This window comes from Bos indicus, chromosome 17 (assembly GCF_029378745.1).
Source record: "Bos indicus isolate NIAB-ARS_2022 breed Sahiwal x Tharparkar chromosome 17, NIAB-ARS_B.indTharparkar_mat_pri_1.0, whole genome shotgun sequence".
In the NCBI taxonomy this organism is placed as follows: Eukaryota; Metazoa; Chordata; class Mammalia; order Artiodactyla; family Bovidae; genus Bos; species Bos indicus.
The window spans coordinates 41,951,543-41,971,896 of record NC_091776.1 but is presented as its reverse complement, the minus strand read 5'-3'; the positions used below and the strand labels follow the sequence as shown (position 1 = coordinate 41,971,896).

The 20,354-nt window shown below is 37.9% G+C and overlaps 1 protein-coding gene across 3 annotated transcripts in view; it reads left to right on the top strand.

Moving 5' to 3' along the window:
* Positions 1-20,354, top strand: part of GRIA2 (glutamate ionotropic receptor AMPA type subunit 2) — a 183,437-nt gene that overhangs the window by 73,483 nt on the left and 89,600 nt on the right. For all 3 annotated transcript variants that reach the window (XM_019978106.2, XM_070769206.1, XM_019978105.2), the window contains exon 3: positions 18,883-19,122. In XM_019978106.2, the coding sequence (XP_019833665.1) occupies positions 18,883-19,122 (240 nt within the window). The remainder of the gene's footprint in view (positions 1-18,882; positions 19,123-20,354) is intronic.

Sequence of the window (20,354 nt, the reverse complement as noted above, 5' to 3'; positions counted from 1 at the left end):
TTAGAACTGATTCAAATGTATTCTTTTTAATGGCTGAGTAATACTCCATTGTGTATATGTACCACAGCTTTCTTATCCATTCATCTGCTGATGGGCATCTAGGTTGCTTCCATGTCCTGGCTATTATAAACAGTGCTGCAATGAACATTGGGGTACACGTGTCTCTTTCCTTTCTGGTTTCCTCAGTGTGTATGCCCAGCAGTGGGATTGCTGGATCATAAGGCAGTTCTATTTCCAGTTTTTTAAGGAATCTCCACACTGTTCTCCATAGTGGCTGTACTAGTCTGCATTCCCACCAACAGTGTAAGAGGGTTCCCTTTTCTCCACACCCTCTCCAGCATTTATTGCTTGTAGAGTTCAATCATGTTTTTAAACATAGGTTTTGATCACAAAAGTTAATGTGTTTATATATATTGAAATAGCATCAAATCTGTATTTGGTGAAGAAAAAAAAGGAAAAGATAAGTCCTTCATTTGAATCAGAATCAGGTAAGATGGTAGAATTTTTTCAAGCATCATGATCAAAAGTGGCTACGGAGCCGAGGATATCCATAGTACACTGAAGGTACAGATAAACAGCAAGCAGTAAAGGGAAAGTAAAAAGGAAATAGTATGAAGTGGTAAGGAGAAATATATAAAAAGAAGAAAAAAAGACTAATGAAATGTGCAGAAAATAGAATTTAATTTGAGAAAATGTATTGTATCACGCACACTCATTTTTCATGAGTAAAGATGTGATGAATAATAAATATGCGATACTTGACATGTTGTATTGGCATATAGTTAATTAACAATGTTGTGTTAGTTTCAGGTGTGTGGAAGTGTTAGTAACTCAGTTGTGTTTGACTCTGTGACTGCATGGACTGTAGCCCACCAGGCTCCTCTCTCCATGGACTTCTCCAGGCAAGAATATTGGAGTGGGTTGCCAGTCCCTTCTCCAGGGAATCTTCCCAACCCAGGGATGGAACCTGAGTCTCCCGCATTTGCAGGCAGATTCTTTACTGTCTGAGCCACCACTGAAGCCCAGTTTCAGGTGTACAGCAAAGTGATTCAGTTATAGATATATATGTATCTATTATTTTTTTCAAATTCTTTTTCCATACAGGTTATTACAGAATATTAAGCAGACTGTGTATGTCAACCCCAAACTCCCAATCTGTTTGTCTTAATAACATAAATAAAATGTGTATAACTCAAAAGTAGCAAAAAATAAATTCAAACTTTGAAGTTGGCCACCTGAGCCCAAGTCTGAGCTCTGGGGGCCTCAGAGGGCACAGAGACCTTTGAAAGCTGCCTTTTATCAGAAGCATACAGATGGCTGGTTTCACTATTGGACTTGGAAGCCAGGCCTCCAGGTGCTGCAGCTGGCATGCTTTACCCACACACTCAAGTCCCATCAGAGAACACAATGCCCAGAACTTAGCCAGAACCTAAGTCAGGCAAGAATCTGTAGAGGGAAGAGCTATGTGTATTTATGGGGAGGAAATACATGTCCAGGAATGAAGAATAGGACTGTCTTTTGTGAAACAGCATCTTCTATAAACAGAGGTAATTCTCTTCCATTTATGTGTCCAGAACCCATCATTAAAATTCACTTGAGAGTTATTGCCTATTACTGCCAGGTCTGCTGTTGCTCTCCCAAGATGATGAATGAAGCCAGAATAGATGTTATAGATTTTTTCAAGCTGCATATAATATGGGCAATGGCAATAAACTTATGACATTTCACCTCACTCAGCAAGTGTAGCACGAAGGTCAGGAAGGATAAACGTTTGTTAGAGGGAAAAAAAAATGTATTATTACAACTTCGTTGTTCTCTGCTCCTGAGTGATGATGCTGAATCCTATTTAGTATTTGTATGAAAAATGGGGTAAAAATGTATGCATAAGAGAAGTGATTTCTCATAGTAATGATTTGTGGCAGAGCTATAGGGAAAATCATCAGCAAAGCAATTTATAGAAAATGTTGTTGTGGTCTGTGTGTATTATTCTTCACATTGTCTTTGAATCATTGAGTGTTTCAGGCACTCCCTGTAAACTGAGTGTCCATGCCAGGAACTGTGCTGGCTTCTGGAGTCCAGAAGCCAGAAGCTTGTCCACAGCAGTGGACAAGCAAAGGTTGCTTGTGGCTTTTAAAAGGTGGCTTTTAAAGAGATGAGCCTTTTAGAAGAGATGTTGAACTGTCAGCTCCTGAGAGTGAAATCCTTCTGTCACTTGATGGGAAAAGAAGGTGCCCCAGTATATATGTAAACTTTTAAATAAGGCCATCAATGGAAAGTAAATAGTTTTACTCCATTTCATTATGAGAAAAGGGTATTGATTTATCTAAGAAAGGGTATTGATTTTCTAAGAAAGACAATTCTATTTTTCACCTTCTCCCAAATTTTTATACAGAAACCAAATATTCCAAAACCTTTATATTTCAACAATTGCACTTTTTAAGGAATAAATATTGCTTGTAATAAGTTTTCAGGTTTGAACAATTCCACTGAATTATATAAGACGTTTGAGATTGTGAGAATCCCTGAAGATACTTTGAAGTGCAAAATGTGTTATTGGATGTCTGTAGACGTCCACCTTCCCTGGGTGACAGACAACTTCCAAGACAGAAGTTCAGGTCTTTCATTCCCGTTTTCAGTTGTATCCTGATCTACGTATTTTTTCAGGTTGGTAACTTCACCGCGGTTCAACTTCTCCACATATAAAATACATTTTCAAAATTCCAAAGATGGTCTTCTCAGGTTCATAATTGTGGTTTTTTTCCTGGTATGAGAAACGATAGACTAAATTTCTTAAATTCTGATAGTTGAAGAAAATATTGTTATGCTTTCAGAAATACCCAAGTATTAACAAAAATGAAATTTCAATATAAAAATCTTTGTTATACAATTAGTTGGGTTCATGTATTCATTCAACAAATATTTGATAATGTAATTGTGAAAGTTCCTGAACTGGGTTTTGCAAAGCATACAATTCATTATGCTTGGATTTATTGTCATTAACACATTTATATAGTGATTTACATTCTCTGGAGGACTTCTTGCCATATTTCTAATTTAATCTCTCAAGATTTCCTATAAGGAAGGCAGGATACAAATCAGCATCCTCATTCAGTAGATTAGGAACCTCAGGCGCAGGCTCAGTGATGCTTTTGCTAGGTGGCCAGGAAAGGATGGAGATGAGCTTCTGTTTCAAGTGATCTTACGCTGTTCTCACACTGACCCCTTCTCTCAAGGAGGTCACAGATCTCCCCCTCCCCCAACCACCACCACACATACACATGCCCACACACTCAAACACACTGTGTTTCAGGTCAAAAGGGAGGTAAATGCAGAGTGTTGATGGAGATCAGATTCAGGGAAAACCATATTCAGTTGATGGTAAGAAGGACACTTTTCATGGAAGAACTGCTATTTTATTACATGACATTTATCAAATGCCCAATGTGTGCCAAATATGGGCTGGACTGTGCTTGGAGATAAATAACACTTCCTTTTCTGCTTTCAATTAGCTCTCAGTTCAAGGGCAAAGGTAGAAATTTATAACTCAGGCTGAGATGCAGAAACGCAAACTTCATTAGAATCATATGTGAGAGGCATGTGACTCAGACCACACAGTGTGGGCAGCACTTGAGCTCTGGAATGTAGTTTATTCTAAGCACTGGGGAGACAATGATGAATTTTAAGCAAGGGGATTATATTTGCCATGATAGGAAAGAGATCTATTATAAAAGGGGCTATTTGGGAGGTTATTGCAGTGATCTAGCCAATAAATGTTGAAGGATCGTATTAAGGCAGTGTTGGCAGAGCTGGAGAGTACAGATTTGAGATGTCAGATGGACAGTATTTGGTGACTGTTTCATTCTGGGGATAAAGGAAGGCAAAAAGTCTGGTGTGATTCTCACACTCTGAAAAGATAGGGTAGATTTTTTTAAACATATGAATACTTGTCCTATGGATTTGGTGAATTTTATGCTGAAGGAAAAGAATGAGTAAAATCCTGGTGCATGATTAATAAATAGTTAATATCAACATTGGTAAGAATATGGAAAATAAGAAGGCAGGTCATGAGAGACTTATTGGGCCTTAGTAGTTTCCAGCACTGTTTCAGCTTATCTTTTCTTTCATAAGGCCCCATTCCAAATTAAACAGGTGGGTAGCATGATTATCTTCCTTTACAGTTGGCTGAACTGAGACATAGAGAAATATGTATCTTGCCCAACCGAGTCAAACTAGGTAACAGCAAAGCAAAATTCAATCCCTGGTTATTCTCACTTGTAGCTCTACCATTTTCCTTCTGAGGTCAAAGCCCAAGATCCTTGGATACATAATAACTTTTCTATGATGTTTAACACTTGAGATCAATGTTACAGGATTTTAAACAATGTAAAATAATGATATTTTATGCATTTCTTTCCATTGTTTCTCTTTTTGTTTTGAGAAAACTCATAATTAAGGTCTTGAAAGAATTAAATATTATAACTAAAAATCATACTTGCAAAGAAATAAATATAACAATGCATGTGTGCTCAGTAATATCTGACTATTTAGAACCCAATGGACTATAACTCACCAAGCTTCTCTGATCATGGAATTTTCCAAACAGTAATACTGGAGTGGGGTGCCGTTTCCTACTCTAGAGGATTTTCTGGACTCAGGGATTGAACTGTGTCTCTAGCATCTCCAGCATTGGAAGGCAGATTCCTTTACCACTGTGCTATGAAAATACAAAATTCAAAAGTTAGTCATATGCAGTGTTTGTATTATATACACAGTGTATATAGTATATTTGCTACATAATAATATACAGTATGTATTTTCTCAGTAAATAAATAGGTAGAGGGAGACAATTATAATGGTTCAGGTTTGGGAAACATTTGCACAAGGAAATGGAATTTGGCCTTGTTAAAAGAGATGATACCATTAAGAGATAGAATGTAAAAAAAGGAACAGTTGGAAGACTGATCCCTGGAGACTGTCAATTACATGGTGTTCTTTAAGAAGGCTCATATGCCAAGAATATGATTTGGAGGAAGATGAGAGAGGACATGGGAAAGAACCAAGGAAAAATAGAACTAAGGTGCAAGAAATACAAAGTATAACACCCAAGCTTCATATAAGTAGGGATCTTATCTATCATGCCCAAAGCTATCTTCCCATATCTAAACAGTAGTCTCAGAAGTTCTTAAATATACTTGGTTAATGGAACAAATGTAGTGGAATAAAACAGAATTGGTTATAGATGACATGAGCAGAACAAGGAAGAGTAATGAATTAATTATTCTGAAATATCAAAAATCAATGATTGCAAGAGTTATGATACCATTAGCAGAAAGAAAAAAAAACTGTACAAAGACATGATTTGTAGGCTAATGTTTTCAAGGTTTTCTTACCTTTTTTTTTTTTTTCTAATGGAATTAGTTTGAGTGATATAGAATAAGAAGTTCTCCAGTGGATGATAGATTGGAATTGAGCTGTCATCTCCAGCCAGGAATATACCATAACAGGTTGAGATCAAGATAGTTTGAAATCCAGTTGAACTAACAGGAAGGCTGTAATAAACAGGTCCATTGGCAAAGAGTATGCACACTTGCTTATTCCCTAAGCACAAAGGAGGAAGTAGATTGAAACCGTAGGGAACTATGGACAGTTTTCTGACACTGCCCGGTGCTTGCCCCAGCCTGAGCCTCATGCTCACTGAGGCATGCCCCACTCACCCCACGCAAGGGCAAGGGCTGCCACAGCTGAGGTGAGTGCTAGGTCATGAGTGCTAGGTCATGAGAGGTGGAGATGGCTAAGACTTGGAGTGGCATCTGAATGGGGTGAAGACAGCCCCAACTACGTATGGTGACAGCAGGTCAGGAGTAATCTGAGACTTGGACTGGGGTTGCAACCACCACAGCCCATGCTCTGACCCACACCAAGTGTCCACGCCATCTCCTCTTGGTCCAGCACTGCTGGGAGGAGGCGAGAGTACACGCTTAGTGGGACTGGAACCAGCTCCGACCAAACTTCAGGGCTTCTGCTCCAACAACTGGGTATCTGCCTCTGCTCCCACTAAGGTGGGGTGGCCCCTGAGCAGTGGAGAAGTCCCAGCTCACACCTGGTTCTGGCTCTAGCCCATCTTTCTCCAGCCCCACCTCCAATATGATAACTGCCAGGACACCCTGGAGAAATGTGACTTATGCTCATGTCAGACCTAGCTGTCCCCCAGAGTCACTGGGCACATGCAGGCTGCACAGGGATGCTCCCACACAAGAACCTCCATCAAGACCAGGGTAGATAACTGTTTCATCTATCTATCTCTTTTCCCTAGAGACAGAGAAAATTAAGCAGAATGAGAAGACAGGGAAGTTTGTTTCAATCAAAAGAGCAGGAGAAAACCCCTGAAAAACAACTAATGAAAGAAATAAATAATTGTCTTATAAAGAGTTCTTAGTAATAAGAATATTAACTTAATTAGGGAAAATAATAAACTGAGAATTTTTAAGGGCTTAGAAAGAAAGTGTATATAAAGTAAACAGAACTAAAGAATACAATAACTGAAATGAAAAATACACCAGAAGGAGATGACAGCAGACTAGATGATACAGTAGCATGCATAGGTGATCTGGAAGAAAGAAAAAAAGAGGTCATCCAAAAAGAAAAAATAAATGAGAACAGTTTAAGGGACCTCTGAGAGAACATTAGGTATTGTTTATAGTCTAAAGTTCTCAGGAGAAAGAGATTGAAAATGTACTTGAGGATATTATGGCTGAAATTCTCCAAACCAGAAGGAAACTGATATTCAGGTATAGAAAGCACAAAGCATCCCAAAGTAGATGAACAAACAGACCCACACTAAGACATAGAATTATTAAAATGGCAAAAGTTAAAGAGACAGCTCTAAAAACAGCAAGAGAAAAAGTCATATATGAAGGAAACCCCATAAGGTTATCAGCTAATTTTTCTGCAAAAACTCTGCAGGCTAGAAGGGATTGGCATGCTTTAGTTAAAGTGCTAAAAGAGAAAAAAACTACAACCTAGGAGGATACTCTACTTAGCAAGATTATCATTTAGAATTGAATGAAAGACAAAGAAGTTTTCAGACAAGCAAAAATTGAATTTGTCAATATTAAACCAAACCTATGGGGAAACAGTGGAAACAGTGTCAGACTTTATTTTTCTGGGCTCCAAAATCACTGCAGATGGTGACTGCAGCCATGAAATTTAAAGACGCTTACTCCTTGGAAGGAAAGTTATGACCAACCTAGATAGCATATTCAAAAGCAGAGACATTACTTTGCCAACAAAGGTCCGTCTAGTCAAGGCTATGGTTTTTCCAGTGGTCATGTATGGATGTGAGAGTTGGACTGTGAAGAAGGCTGAGCACCGAAGAATTGATGCTTTTGAATTGTGGTGTTGGAGAAGACTCTTGAGAGTCCCTTGGACTGCAAGGAGATCCAACCAGTCCATTCTGAAGGAGATCAGCCCTGGGATTTCTTTGGAAGGAATGATGCTAAAGCTGCAACTCCAGTACTTTGGCCACCTCATGTGAAGAGTTGACTCATTGGAAAAGACTCTGATGCTGGGAGGGATTCGGGGCAGGAAGAGAAGGGGATGACAGAGGATGAGATGGCTGGGTGGCATCACTGACTCGATAGACGTGTCTGAGTGAACTCTGGGCCTTGGTGATGGACAGGGAGGCCTGGCGTGCTGCGATTCATGGGGTCGCAAAGAATCGGACACGACTGAGTGACTGATCTGATCTGATAAGAAGTGTGAAAGGGTCTTCTCTAAGTGGAAAAGAAAAGGCTGGAACAGGAAGTAAATATCTATAAGAAAGGAAAAAACATCCCACTAGTAAAGGGAAATATATAAACAAAGTCTGAGGGTCAACCACTTAAATAAGCTAATCTGAAAATTTAAAAACAAAGAATTGTAAAATCATATACACTTCTTATACACTTCATATACACTTATTATAATTGCAATAAGAAGTGACGGGATGAATGTGAAGGTGTTAAATATAACATAAAAAGACACAGTGTGTATGAAGGAAGTAAAAAATGTTGATCTTTTAGAATGTGTTTGAACTTTAAATGACCAGTAGTTTGAAACAAATAGATATAGTTATAGATCAACATCTGTGAACTCCATGGTAACCACAGATCCAAAACCTATTACTGAAACACAAAAACTAAATAGAAAGGAATGCAAGCACATCTCCAGACAGTCATTAAACCACAAGAGAGTAAAGTGAAAGGAGAAGAATAAAAAGAGAAAATGAGACAAAAACACAAAAGAAGTAACAAAATGGCAATAAGTACATAACTTTACAGTAATCACTTAAATGCCAATGAACTAAATACTTCAGTCAAAGGACGTGGGCAGCTGACTAAGTAACAAAACAAGCTCATCTGTGTGCTGCTTACAGGAGTCTCATTTCGGAGCTAAAGACATACACAGACTGGAAGTGAGGAGATGGAAAAAGAAGTTTATACAAATAGAAATGACAAGAAGGTAGGTTTAGCAATCCTCAGATCAGACAAAATATACTTTTTTAAAAGTCTATAACAAAAGCCAAAGAAGAACATCATAAAATGTTAAAGGGATCAATACAAGAAGAAGATATAGCACTAGATATAATAAATATGGACTTAATACAGGAAAACATAATATATAATGCAAATATTAACAGACATAAAGGGAGAAATTGAAAATAATGAAATAATCGTAGAGGATTTTAATGCCTCACTTGCTGCTGCTGCTGCTGCTGCTAAGTCGCTTCAGTCATGTCACTTACATCCAGACAAAAAATAAATAAGGAAGTAGTCATCTTAAATGACACAGACCACTTGGACTTAAAGAATATTTGTAGGACCTTCCATCCAAAAACAAGAAAAAACATTCCCTTCAAGTGCACAGGATATGCTCTCCAGGATAGATCACATGGTAGGCCACAAAACAAACATTCATGAGTTTAAGAAAATAGAAATTGCATCAACATTTTTCCTGACCATAATGGTATGAAACTAGAAATCAATTACAGGAAGAAAAATGAGATAATTGATGCTTTCAAACTGTAGTTCTAGTGAAGACCCTTGGACAGCAAGGAGATCAAACCAATCAATCCTAAAGGAAATCAACCCTGAGTATTCATTGAAGGACTGTTACTGCAGCTGAAGCTTCAATACTTCAGCCACATGATGAGAAGAGTCAACTCACTGGAAAAGACCCTGATGCTAGGAAAGAATGAAGGCAAGAGAAGAAGGGGGCAACAGAGGATGAGATGGTTGGATGCCATCAGGGACTCAATGGACATGAGTTTGAGCAAAGTCTGGGAGATAGTGAAGGACAGGGAAGCCTGGCATGCTGCAGTCCATGGGATTGCAAAGAGTTGGACACAACTGAGTGACTGAACAACTGCAAATCTGTTGCTTATCTACATGCACTAGTAAATAACTATCAGAAAGAGAAAGCATGAAGAGAATTCCATTTTGAATCAACTAAAAAAAGGTAGGGATAAACTTTACCAAGGAGGTGAAAAGACTTATACTCTGAAAAATAGAAAACATTGATGAATAAAATTGAAGATAATACAAAGAAGTGGAAAGATATCTCTTGCTCTTGGATTAGAAAATTAATCTTGTTAAATGGCCATTATACCCAAACAATCTACAGACTTAATGCAATTCTTAGCAAAATACCCAGGTCATGTTTTACAAAACTAGAAGTCCCACATTGCCAAAGCAATCTTGAGAAAAAAGAACAAAGCTGGAAGCATTACATTCCCTGACTTCAGATTATACTACAAATCTACAATAATCAAAACAGTACAGTACTGCCACAAAAAGAAAAAAGAAATATAGGCCAATGGAACAAGATAGAGAGCACATAGATAAATCCATGCACCTATGGTCACGACTGAGTGACTTCACTTTCACTTTTCACTTTTCTGCATTGGAAAAGGAAATGGCAACCCACTCCAGTGTTCTTGCCTGGAGAATCCCAGGGATGGGGGAGCCTGGTGGGCTTCCGTCTATGGGGTCACACGGAGTCGGACACAACTGAAGTAACTTAGCAGCAGCAGCAGCGTGGTCACCTATCTATGACAAAGGAGGCAAGAATATACAATGGAGGAAAAGTCTCTTCAAGAAATGCTACTGGGAAAACTGGATAGGTACATATAAAAGAATGACATTAGAAAATTCTTCAGTACCATACAAAAATAAACTTAAAATAGATTAAAGGTGTAAATGTAAGACTCCTTGAAACCATAAAACTCCTTGAAGAAAATGTAGACAGAACATTGTTTAATGCATATTGTAGCAATATTTTATTCTGTTGGACTCCTAACACCGTGGAAACAATAGGAATAATAAACAAATAAGAACTAATTAAACTTAAATGCTTAATTAAAAGATAACTTACAGAATGGCATAAATTATTTGCAAATACTATGACTGACTAGGAGTTAACATGCAAAATATTTAAACAACTCATACAACTCAATATCAGAAAACAACCTGATTTAAAAATGGGCAGAAGACATATAGAATAGGACATATAGATGGCCAATAGACACATAAAAATATGTGCAACATCACTAATTATCAGGAAAATGAAAATCAAACTGAAATAAGATATCACCTCACACCTGTCAGAATGAAGATCCCCCAAAAGTCTACAAATAACAAATGCTGAATAGATGTGGAGAAGAGGGAACCCTGTACAGTGTTGATGGGAATGTAATTTGTTGCAGCCACTATAAAGATCAATATATAGGTTCCCCAAAACACTAAAATAGCAATACTACTTGATTCAGCAATTCCACTCCTGGATATATTCCAAAGAAAATGAAAACACTGATTTGAAAAGACATATGCACCTTAATGTTCATAGCAGCATTATTTAAAATAGCCAAGATATGGAAGTGACCTAAGTGTATGTGCATGCATGCTCAGTCATATTCAGTTCTTTGCAACCCCATGGACTGTAGCCTGCAAGGCTCCTCTGTCCATGGAATTTTCCAGATAAGAGTACTGGAGTGGGTTGCCATTTCCTCCTCCATGGGATCTTCCCAACCCAGGGACAGAACCAGCATCTCCTGCATCTCCTGCATTGCAGGCAGATTCTTTATCACTGAGCCACCTGGGAAGCCAGTCTAAATGTCTATCAACAGACAAATGGATAAATGTCACATACACACACACACACACACACACAAACACACACACACACACACACACTAAAATATTACTTAGCCATAAAAAGAATGAAATATTTCCACGTGCAACAACATAGATGGACTTGGAGGGTAATATGTTTTTAGTGAAATAAGTCAGCCAGAGAAAGAAAAATACTGTATGTTATCATATTTGGAATCTAAAAATTAAAACAAAGGAACATATATAAAGAACAGAAACACACAGATATGGAGAACTAACTAGTTACCTGTGGGGAGAGAGAAGGGTGGAAGTCAAGATAAGTGTAAGGGGTTAAGAGATATAAACTATTATGTATAAAACAAGTAAGCAACAAGGATGTATTGTACAGGGAAATACAGTCATTATTTTAAAATAACTTTAAATGGCTACTAAGTAAAGTGATCTCATCTTAGTATTCTTTTTAGTATTCATGGCAATCTATAGATTCAGTGCAATCTCTATCAAAGCACCAATGGCAGTTTTCATAGAACTAGAACAGATTAATTTTTGTATGGAAAAAGAATAAATAATAATAAATAAATTTAGAGAGTCCAAGAAAACTACATATGAGAAAAAATTATTAGATTTAATGATTAAGAGATCTTAAGGAAGATTTCAATAGTAAAATTGGGGTCAATGTTTACAAGGACATCCTGCCAAAAACTGTGTGATAAAAGATGAGAGAGATTTTCTTTGGTCTCCAGATTTTGAGGTCAGGCTTGTTTGGTGATGCAGCTTTCACACGGACTTGTGCAGACTTCACACAAGCTGCAAAGCACGGTTCCTGCTTATGAAGCAGACTACAGATTTCATACCAGTCAATGACAATTTATAAATGTAAAACATGTTGAGCAAAAACCATCAGGCTCTTTTATTCTCCCTTTCTACTAAATTATCATGCAAGGTTCTCCAGGCTGTATGGAATATAACACATTAGCAGCACCAATGAGCAGAATGACCTAAGAGAAAAAGATATGAGTTGGATGCTCCATCAGCATTGTTATTGACTTTTATCATCTGGGCTTGTAATAAAAAGCAGAGTAATCAGCAAGTTACTTATACCCAGGAGATTATAATTTCTGCTGTTTGACCTAAAGTATCTTTAAAAAGGATTTGCCTTTGCTGAGTTTCTCAAAGTTGATATTAAATATTTAATTAAAGGCATACTCAGAGCATCTTTACCTAATATTTTACATTCAGCTTGGAATTGTAAGGCATAAATAAAATTCTAATGCTATGTAGCATAAGAATTCAAAAGTTTATAATAGTGTTTATATACAGAGGGTAGTTGTGTGGGTCATGAATCTCGATGTGAAACTGGGAGCTTTCTCTTCCTCTCCCTCCAGAGGTGGCACGGGAGAAGGTGACTATATGGGGTGCAGTATTGTCTAACTTATTTTAATGCCCCTGAAGCAACAGGGGTGGACCTGGAGATCATCATATTAAGTAAATAAGTCAGACAGAGAAGGAGAAATATCGTATGACATTTCTTATATGCGTAATTGGAAAATAAATTATACAAATGAACTTATTTACAAAACATAGAGACTCACAGACTTAAAGAACTGTGAGTTGTTATTGTTGCCAGGGAAGGATAAGGGGAAAGGACAGTTAGGGAGTTTGGAATGGACATGTACACACTGCTATATTTAAAATAAAGAACTAGCAAGGACTTACAGTATAGCACATGGAACTCTGCTCAATGTTATGTGGCAATCTGGATGGGAGGGGAGTTTAGAGGAAATGGATGCATGTATATACATGACTGAGTCCGTTTGCTGTTCTCCTGTAACTATCACAACACTAATCAGCTATTGTTGTTCGGTCGCTCAGTCATGTCAGGCTCTTTGTGACTCCATGAACTGCAGTATCCCAGACTCCTCTGTCCTTCACCATCTCCTGGAGCTTGCTCAAACTCATGCCCATGGAGTCAGTGATGTCATCTAACCATCTTGTCCCCTTTTGTCCCCTTCTCCTCCTCCCTTCTTTTTTTCCAAGCATCAGTGTCTATTTCAATGAGTCGCCTCTCTGCATCAGGTGGCCAAAGTATTGGAGCTTCAGCTTCAGCATCAGTCCTTCCAATGAATATTCAGGATTGATTTCCTTTAGGATTGACTGGTTTGATCTCCTTGAAGTCCAAGGGACTCTCAAGAATCTTCTCCAACACCACAGTTCAAAAGCATCAAGTCTTTGGTGCTCAGCTTTCTTTATGGTCCAACTCTTGCATCCATACATAACTACTAGAAAAACCATAGCTTTGACTACATGTAAAATTTTAAAAAATTAAAAAAAATAGAAATGTGTCTTTGAAACTGTTTCCAGAGCTATGATACATTACTTAAATATTGTCTTGATAGTAAGTCTTCCTTCTTTCAGAATAGATATGTTAGGGAAATGACTGAATTTTGGAAGATTGCTAGGAAATAAGGTAGAGATGAAAATGAGTAATTTTGTTTCTAATCAAGGAGGAGTCCTTTCAAAGTAGAGCACTCATATTCTTGGGTACTATGTTGGTGGGCTCTTGTATCAGTGTAGTATTGGGGAGAAGATCAGTATCATTAATAGCATGCAAACACTCTGATACTTTGGGAGTGGAGTGTTAGGAGCATAGCACTCAGTGTTTCTTGTTGAGATGGTCTTGCAAATTGAGTAAATGAAACACTTTAGCTCAAGTCAACATTCTGACTGAGTCCTGGGTATAAATTGCAATGTCATCTTATCATGCTTGGGGACAGGAACAATGACAGACATGAGGTCAAGGGAGAGGAGCTGTGTTAACTAAATGGGGCTCATTGTGTGTGTGGTAAAGGGACACCAGGAGAGGAAAAACCTAAAAAATAGAGGGTATGGGCAAGTGGACAACTGAATATGTGTCATGAAGAGATGGAGGACAAGAGGGGAGGTTAAGAGGTGGCTGAATAGTCAGGAGGGAGTGGCCGTGGTTCTGCAATTATGGCCACTGGGAAATCAGCTGAACTGCCTGGAAAATCAGCTGAACTGCCTGCACTTTTTGCAAGTACCTCCTGAGTTAGTGAATTGTCATTTCTGATGAAGTCTTGTGCAGCTTTGCATATTGTTGGACCAGTGCCAGGTGTTTCCAGATGGTCATGATAACCAGGAGGTCCCTTGACAACTTACTCCAGAGTCTAAAACAAATGGAAAATGAAAGGTAATGGCTCCTTATTCAGACTGTGTATTCAAACACTGGCCTCTTTTACCGAGTGATTCACTGAGAATGGATGAGGAAGCCTCATTAGTAAATCATGTTGCCTGATATTCCTATAGTATTTAGGTGATATGCCAGTACTTTGCAGGAAATGAAATAAAATAGATCCAGAGAGAATTTTAGAGCAACTTCTCATTTTTATGTCTTGTGGAATCAACAATTTCTGAACAAGCTTGAGATTTAAGATATATGTGTCAGTACACATACATATATGTATAAAATAAATCATGGCAGAATTCGCCTAGATGGGTTTTAATAGTGAAAGGGCTTTTTCATGTATGTGAGCAATGAGCAGAGTCAGACACATTAAAGGTGGTTTTCCAGTTCTGTACTCAGACCAGGACAGAACTATAAGTGTGAATATGTCAGGAATCTCATCTTTGCTTTATATTAAAGTTTTAAAATAAATGTAAATAAATACACACTGTTATTTTCTGAGATATATTAGTCTGTTGTGCAGAAAATCGGTAGTAAAGATGGCAATTCATACATTACACAGACCTAGACACATTACACAATGACATATTATACCTAAAATCCCAGAAAATGTGAAATGAGTTGAAGACTAATAAATATTTAAAGGAAAATAGGAGTATTTGATGAATAAAGGCCACTCAAAGAAATAACTAATTAATCTGGCTTTCCTTTCACTTCATATCACACAGTAGTCATTAGAAATTATTGCCTATCATGTATTGATTGCCAGCAATTAGCTATTATAATCTTTGGCAACTTTCTTATTATTAAACAATTATCTTTACTTATGAAAATAAATAATACTCTTATTTATGAAACAAATCTACTTTTTCTATGGATCTTTTTTTTGTGACTAAATTAAAGTGAAATATGATAGTATTAGCTTTATCCTTTAAATGAAGTTTAATCAATGTAAAAGGAAGTTTGGATAGCTGACTTTCATATTTTGGATTGAAATAAACTTTGAAATTAAAAAACATCAGTTATTCATCCACTCAAAGCATGTAGTTGACCTAAATTTGTTGTCTTAAGTGCTGGAGTCTATGGTTTGTATTGTGTGTTGCAGGGGTTAGTCTTGGACAAAGGAACCCTACTTCTCAGAAAGATAGGATTAAATTTGTGTTTCAAAAATTATTCTGGTTAAATTGTGGAGAATTGAATGAAAGGGGCATAACTGGATGAAGGAAGAACACTGGGTAGGTATTCCACTAATCTGAGTGAGAAACACAGTATTATCCATTAATAAAGAGTGTGGACTCTGAATCCCAACTGTTTGGGTTTCAATACAGCATCTCTCATTTACTAGATGTCTGACTGGTTAAGTCACTTCGTCTTCCTACATTTTAATTTTCCTATCAGCAATTTGGAAATAATAATAGCTCCCATTTTGAGGGTTATCATGAGAAATAGGTAAGTTAATGTACCATGCCAGGCCACAGGGCAAGCACCAGGTACATAACATATGCTGTTAGTGAACTGGATGGAGTAGAGAAAGACATCAGGGGACAACCTTGGAGTACATTTAGGTATTCGAATGACCACGACTTAGTGATGGTCTGACTGCAGGGGAGGGTTTGGGAGAAGGTTCTTCACTGAAATACAAGTAACAGTAGAGAACAAGGTATTGTGGGAGTGATGGGGACTTCCCAATAAAATATTGTATTTTTCCTTCTAAGAATGATTCTAAACCAAAGCATTTTGATAATATTTTGTCTCATGTGAAGTAGACACATGCATAAATTAAATTCATGCGAAAGGTTAAAAAAGGTTAGGAGTTCTGAGCTTCATTCAGCTGCTACTTGACTCAGTCTCTGAGGGCGAGAGATGTCCTTTTTGGGTGACATGTGTCTATGCGTGATGCCAGGCCTGCTTCTATCTTCTCTCAAAGAGGTTTTGGTCAGCATGGGACTTTTCATAAGCACACCAATTGTGTAGTATAAAAGCATTATTAGCACAATAAAGCCTTTTAAAAGAATCAGCTAATGTAAGGAATGAACTCTCATGAATATATATAAATCCCAGATAATGGCAGTTAGTTCTTCTTACAATTAATGATTTTTACTTGTACTCTTGTTTTTTATAAAGCTATCCTAAAGTATGTTTACATTTACATAGGCTGTTAACTAATAATGTACATGTTTATTTTTTTCTTCCAGTTCTGAAAGTGTTAGTTGCTCAGTCATGTCCAACTCTTTGAAATCCCATGGACTGTAGGCCACTAGGCTTCTGTCCATGAAATTTTCGAAGCCAGGATACTGAAGTTTGTAGACGTCCCCTTTTCCAGGGGATCTTCCTGACTCACAGGTCAAGTCTGGGTCTCCTGCTTTGCAGGCAGGTTCTTTACCATCTGAGCCACCAAGGAAGCCCTGTTTTATGGAGATGTAATTGACATACAGCACTGTATGAGTTTAAGGCAGACAGCATAATGATTTGACTTACGTATATCATGAAATGATGACCACAGTAAGTTTGGTGAACATTCATAATATCACATAGATACAAAATAAAAGAAAAATGTAAAAATTTTGAGATGAGAGCTATTAAGGTTTACTCTCTTAACAACTTTCATATATAACATTCTGCAGTGTTAATTACATTTACTATGTCTTATATTACATCCTTGGGCTTTCCTCGTGGCTCAGATGGTGAAGAATGTACCTGCCAATGCACATGGAACAGGTTCGATCCCTAGCCAGAAATATTCCCTGGCAAAGGGAATGACTAACCACTCCAGTGTTCTTGCCTGGAAAATACCATGGACAGAGAAACCTGGTGGGCTACAGTCCATGGGGTCACAAAGAGTCAGGCATGACTGAGCGACAAACACTTTCACTTCACTTCACTTCATATTACATCCCTAATACTTCTTTATCTTATAACAGTAATTTCATACATTTGACTCCTTTCATCCAATTGTCCCTTTCCCCACTCCTCAGCTCTGGCGACCACAAACAGAATATTTTTTTTTTATGAGTTTGTTTGTGTTTCATGTATAATTGACCTACAGTGCTATGTTACTGCCTGGTGCACAACATAATTCCTTATTTCTGTATATTACAAAATAATCACCATGATAAGTCCATCTGTCACCATACAAAGTACTATTGACTATATTCCTCACAATGTACATTTCATCCCTATGACTCATTTATCTTGCAACTGGAATTTGTACCACTTGATTCCCTTCACATATTTCACTCATCCATACCCCTTATCCCCACCCCACTGGTGATCATCTCTTTATTCTCTGTATCTGTTTCTGTTTTGTTATATTTACATAATTGTTTTGTCTTTTAGATTCCACATATAAATGAAGTCATACAGTATTTGCTTATTTCACTTAGCACAATATGCTTTAGGTCTATCCATGATTTTCTTCTTTTTTTTTTATAGCTGAGTAATATTTCCTTATATATATACACACCACATCTTCTTTACCTACTTATATGTTGATGGTCACTTATGTTGCTTCCATGTCTTGGCTATTATGAATAACACTGCTGTGAACATTATAGGGGTGCATTACTTTAGAAAAGTACCCAGAAGTAGAATTGCTTGATGGTAGTTCTACTTTTAATTTTTTGAGGAATCACTGTAATGTTTTACATAGTTGCTGTACAAATTTACCTTCTACTAACACTGTGCAAGGATTTGCCTTTCTCCATATATTGCCAGCACTTGTTATTTGTTGTGTTTTGATGATGCCCACTTTAATGGGTGTGAGGTGATGTCTCATTGTGGGGTTTGATTTACATTTCCCTAATACTCTTGCCTGGAAAATCCCATGGACGGAGGAGCCTGGTGGGCTACAGTCCATGGGGTCGCTAAGAGTCGGACACGACTGAGTGACTTCACTTTCACCTTTCACTTTCATTCATTGGAGAAGGAAATGGCAACCCACTCCAGTGTTCTTGCCTGGAGAATCCCAAGCACAGGGGAGCCTGGTGGGCTGCTGTCTATGGGGTCACATAGAGTCAGACACGACTAAAGTGACTTAGCAGCAGCAGTGGCAGCAATATTAATGATGTTGAACATCTTTTCATGTGTCTGTTGGCCATCTGTATGTATTCTTGGGAAAAATATCTACTCAGGTCGTCTGCCACTTTTTAATTGGGTTGTTTTCATTTTTTGTTGAGCTATATGAGTTATTTGTATATGCTGGATATTAACCCCTAATCAGATATATGATTTGCAAATTATCCTCTCCCATTCAGTAGGCTGCCTTTTTAGATTTGTTGATAGTTTCTTTCACTGTGCAAAAACTTTTAAGTTTGATATAGTCCCATAACCAGAATTATTTTTTAATGCTTTATAAATCTTTGTATTTCTCAAATAGAGTAAGTCTTCATAAATTTGATGAATTATCAGCTCTCTCTCTGTTTTAATTTGTTGATTCTTTTGTATATTATATAAAATGACATTAGCTTCAAGCAAATGCATGTGATTGTATGCCAATTTCAATGACTTATCTTTCTATTTCCCCTGTTCTTCTAGTCTGCTCCCAGTTTTCAAGAGGAGTCTATGCTATTTTTGGATTTTATGACAAGAAGTCAGTAAACACCATCACATCATTTTGTGGCACGCTCCATGTGTCCTTCATCACTCCCAGCTTCCCAACAGATGGCACCCATCCATTTGTCATTCAGATGCGACCGGACCTCAAAGGAGCCCTCCTCAGCTTGATTGAGTACTACCAGTGGGACAAGTTTGCCTACCTCTACGACAGTGACAGAGGTAAGCGACAATGCCTCTCTCTTTTTGTAATGGGTCAAGTTCAATGCCCACACATCATATCCATACTTACACATGATATCGAGCTGTGTGAGTATATTCCAAGGGTGTGTGCATGCTTAGTCACTTCAGTAGTATCTGACTCTTTGTTACCCTATGGGCTATAGCCTGCCAGTTTCCTCTGTCCATGGGATTCTACAGGCAAGAATACTGGAGTGGGTTGCCACACCCTCCTCCAGGGGATCTTCCCGATCCAGGGATCGAACTTCTGCCTTCTCCATTGCAGGCAGATTGTTTACTGCTGAGCCACCGGGGAAGCCATAGTCCAAGGGTAACTTGGCTTAACTATGCTCTGAAAATGAAATGCAATTTGAACTAGGAAGCATATTTAGAATAAAATAAACAAAAACGTTGTGGATGTACAATTTATAGAGATAGATTGTGTTCACATAATGCCTGTATGTTCTGTTGTAATGTGAACAGCCCTTTCTGATATCAGCAGCTCAGACCTTAAGAGGACTATATTTCCAGTCTAAGGTGAGTGAAGTGACTCCCTGGAAACTAGTGTAAGTAAGATCTGAGTAAATATGCAAATAAGAACATCTAAAAAATGTATAAGTATTACATATTGCCCCATGAAAAAGTTTGAACAGGCAAGGATGGTTGTTATTAACCTTGCTTTGTAATGAGATTCCTAAATCTTAGAGACATTGAAAGACTTTTTCATGATTCATTCATGTGTGGTTCAGCTGAACTCAAGTCTTTTGATACCACAGCTTTGTCACAAGTCTCTGTGGTTACTTATGAGGAGATGGTTTGGATTAGCATGCCAATTAGAGTCTAGGGCTCATTATGCTAGTTTTTATTTTGGGGGTGAGAGTACTTGCTTTGTGTTTCCCACATCATTTATCCTGAAGTTTGGTATTAGCAGACCTGATTAACCTTACATGTCATAGAATTCTAGGTATTGCTAACCATTCCTGGGTCTGTGATTCAGCTTCAATGGGCCTGTGTACTTCCTAAAATAGTATGAACGCTTTGTGTACATGGTCATAGGTGATTTTTCTCAAAAGAGTATCCACCACCAAACTCGGAAGTATTGAGGACCACCATTGCCAAAATACCAGCCTGTCCAGGGAGCAGCGTGCTTTAAGGGTTCAGGGGAAAGCCAGAAGCTTATTCCTACCAGGAGAAGGCACCTTGCTTTCCTGCAAAGACAGCGGAGCCGGGAGCCA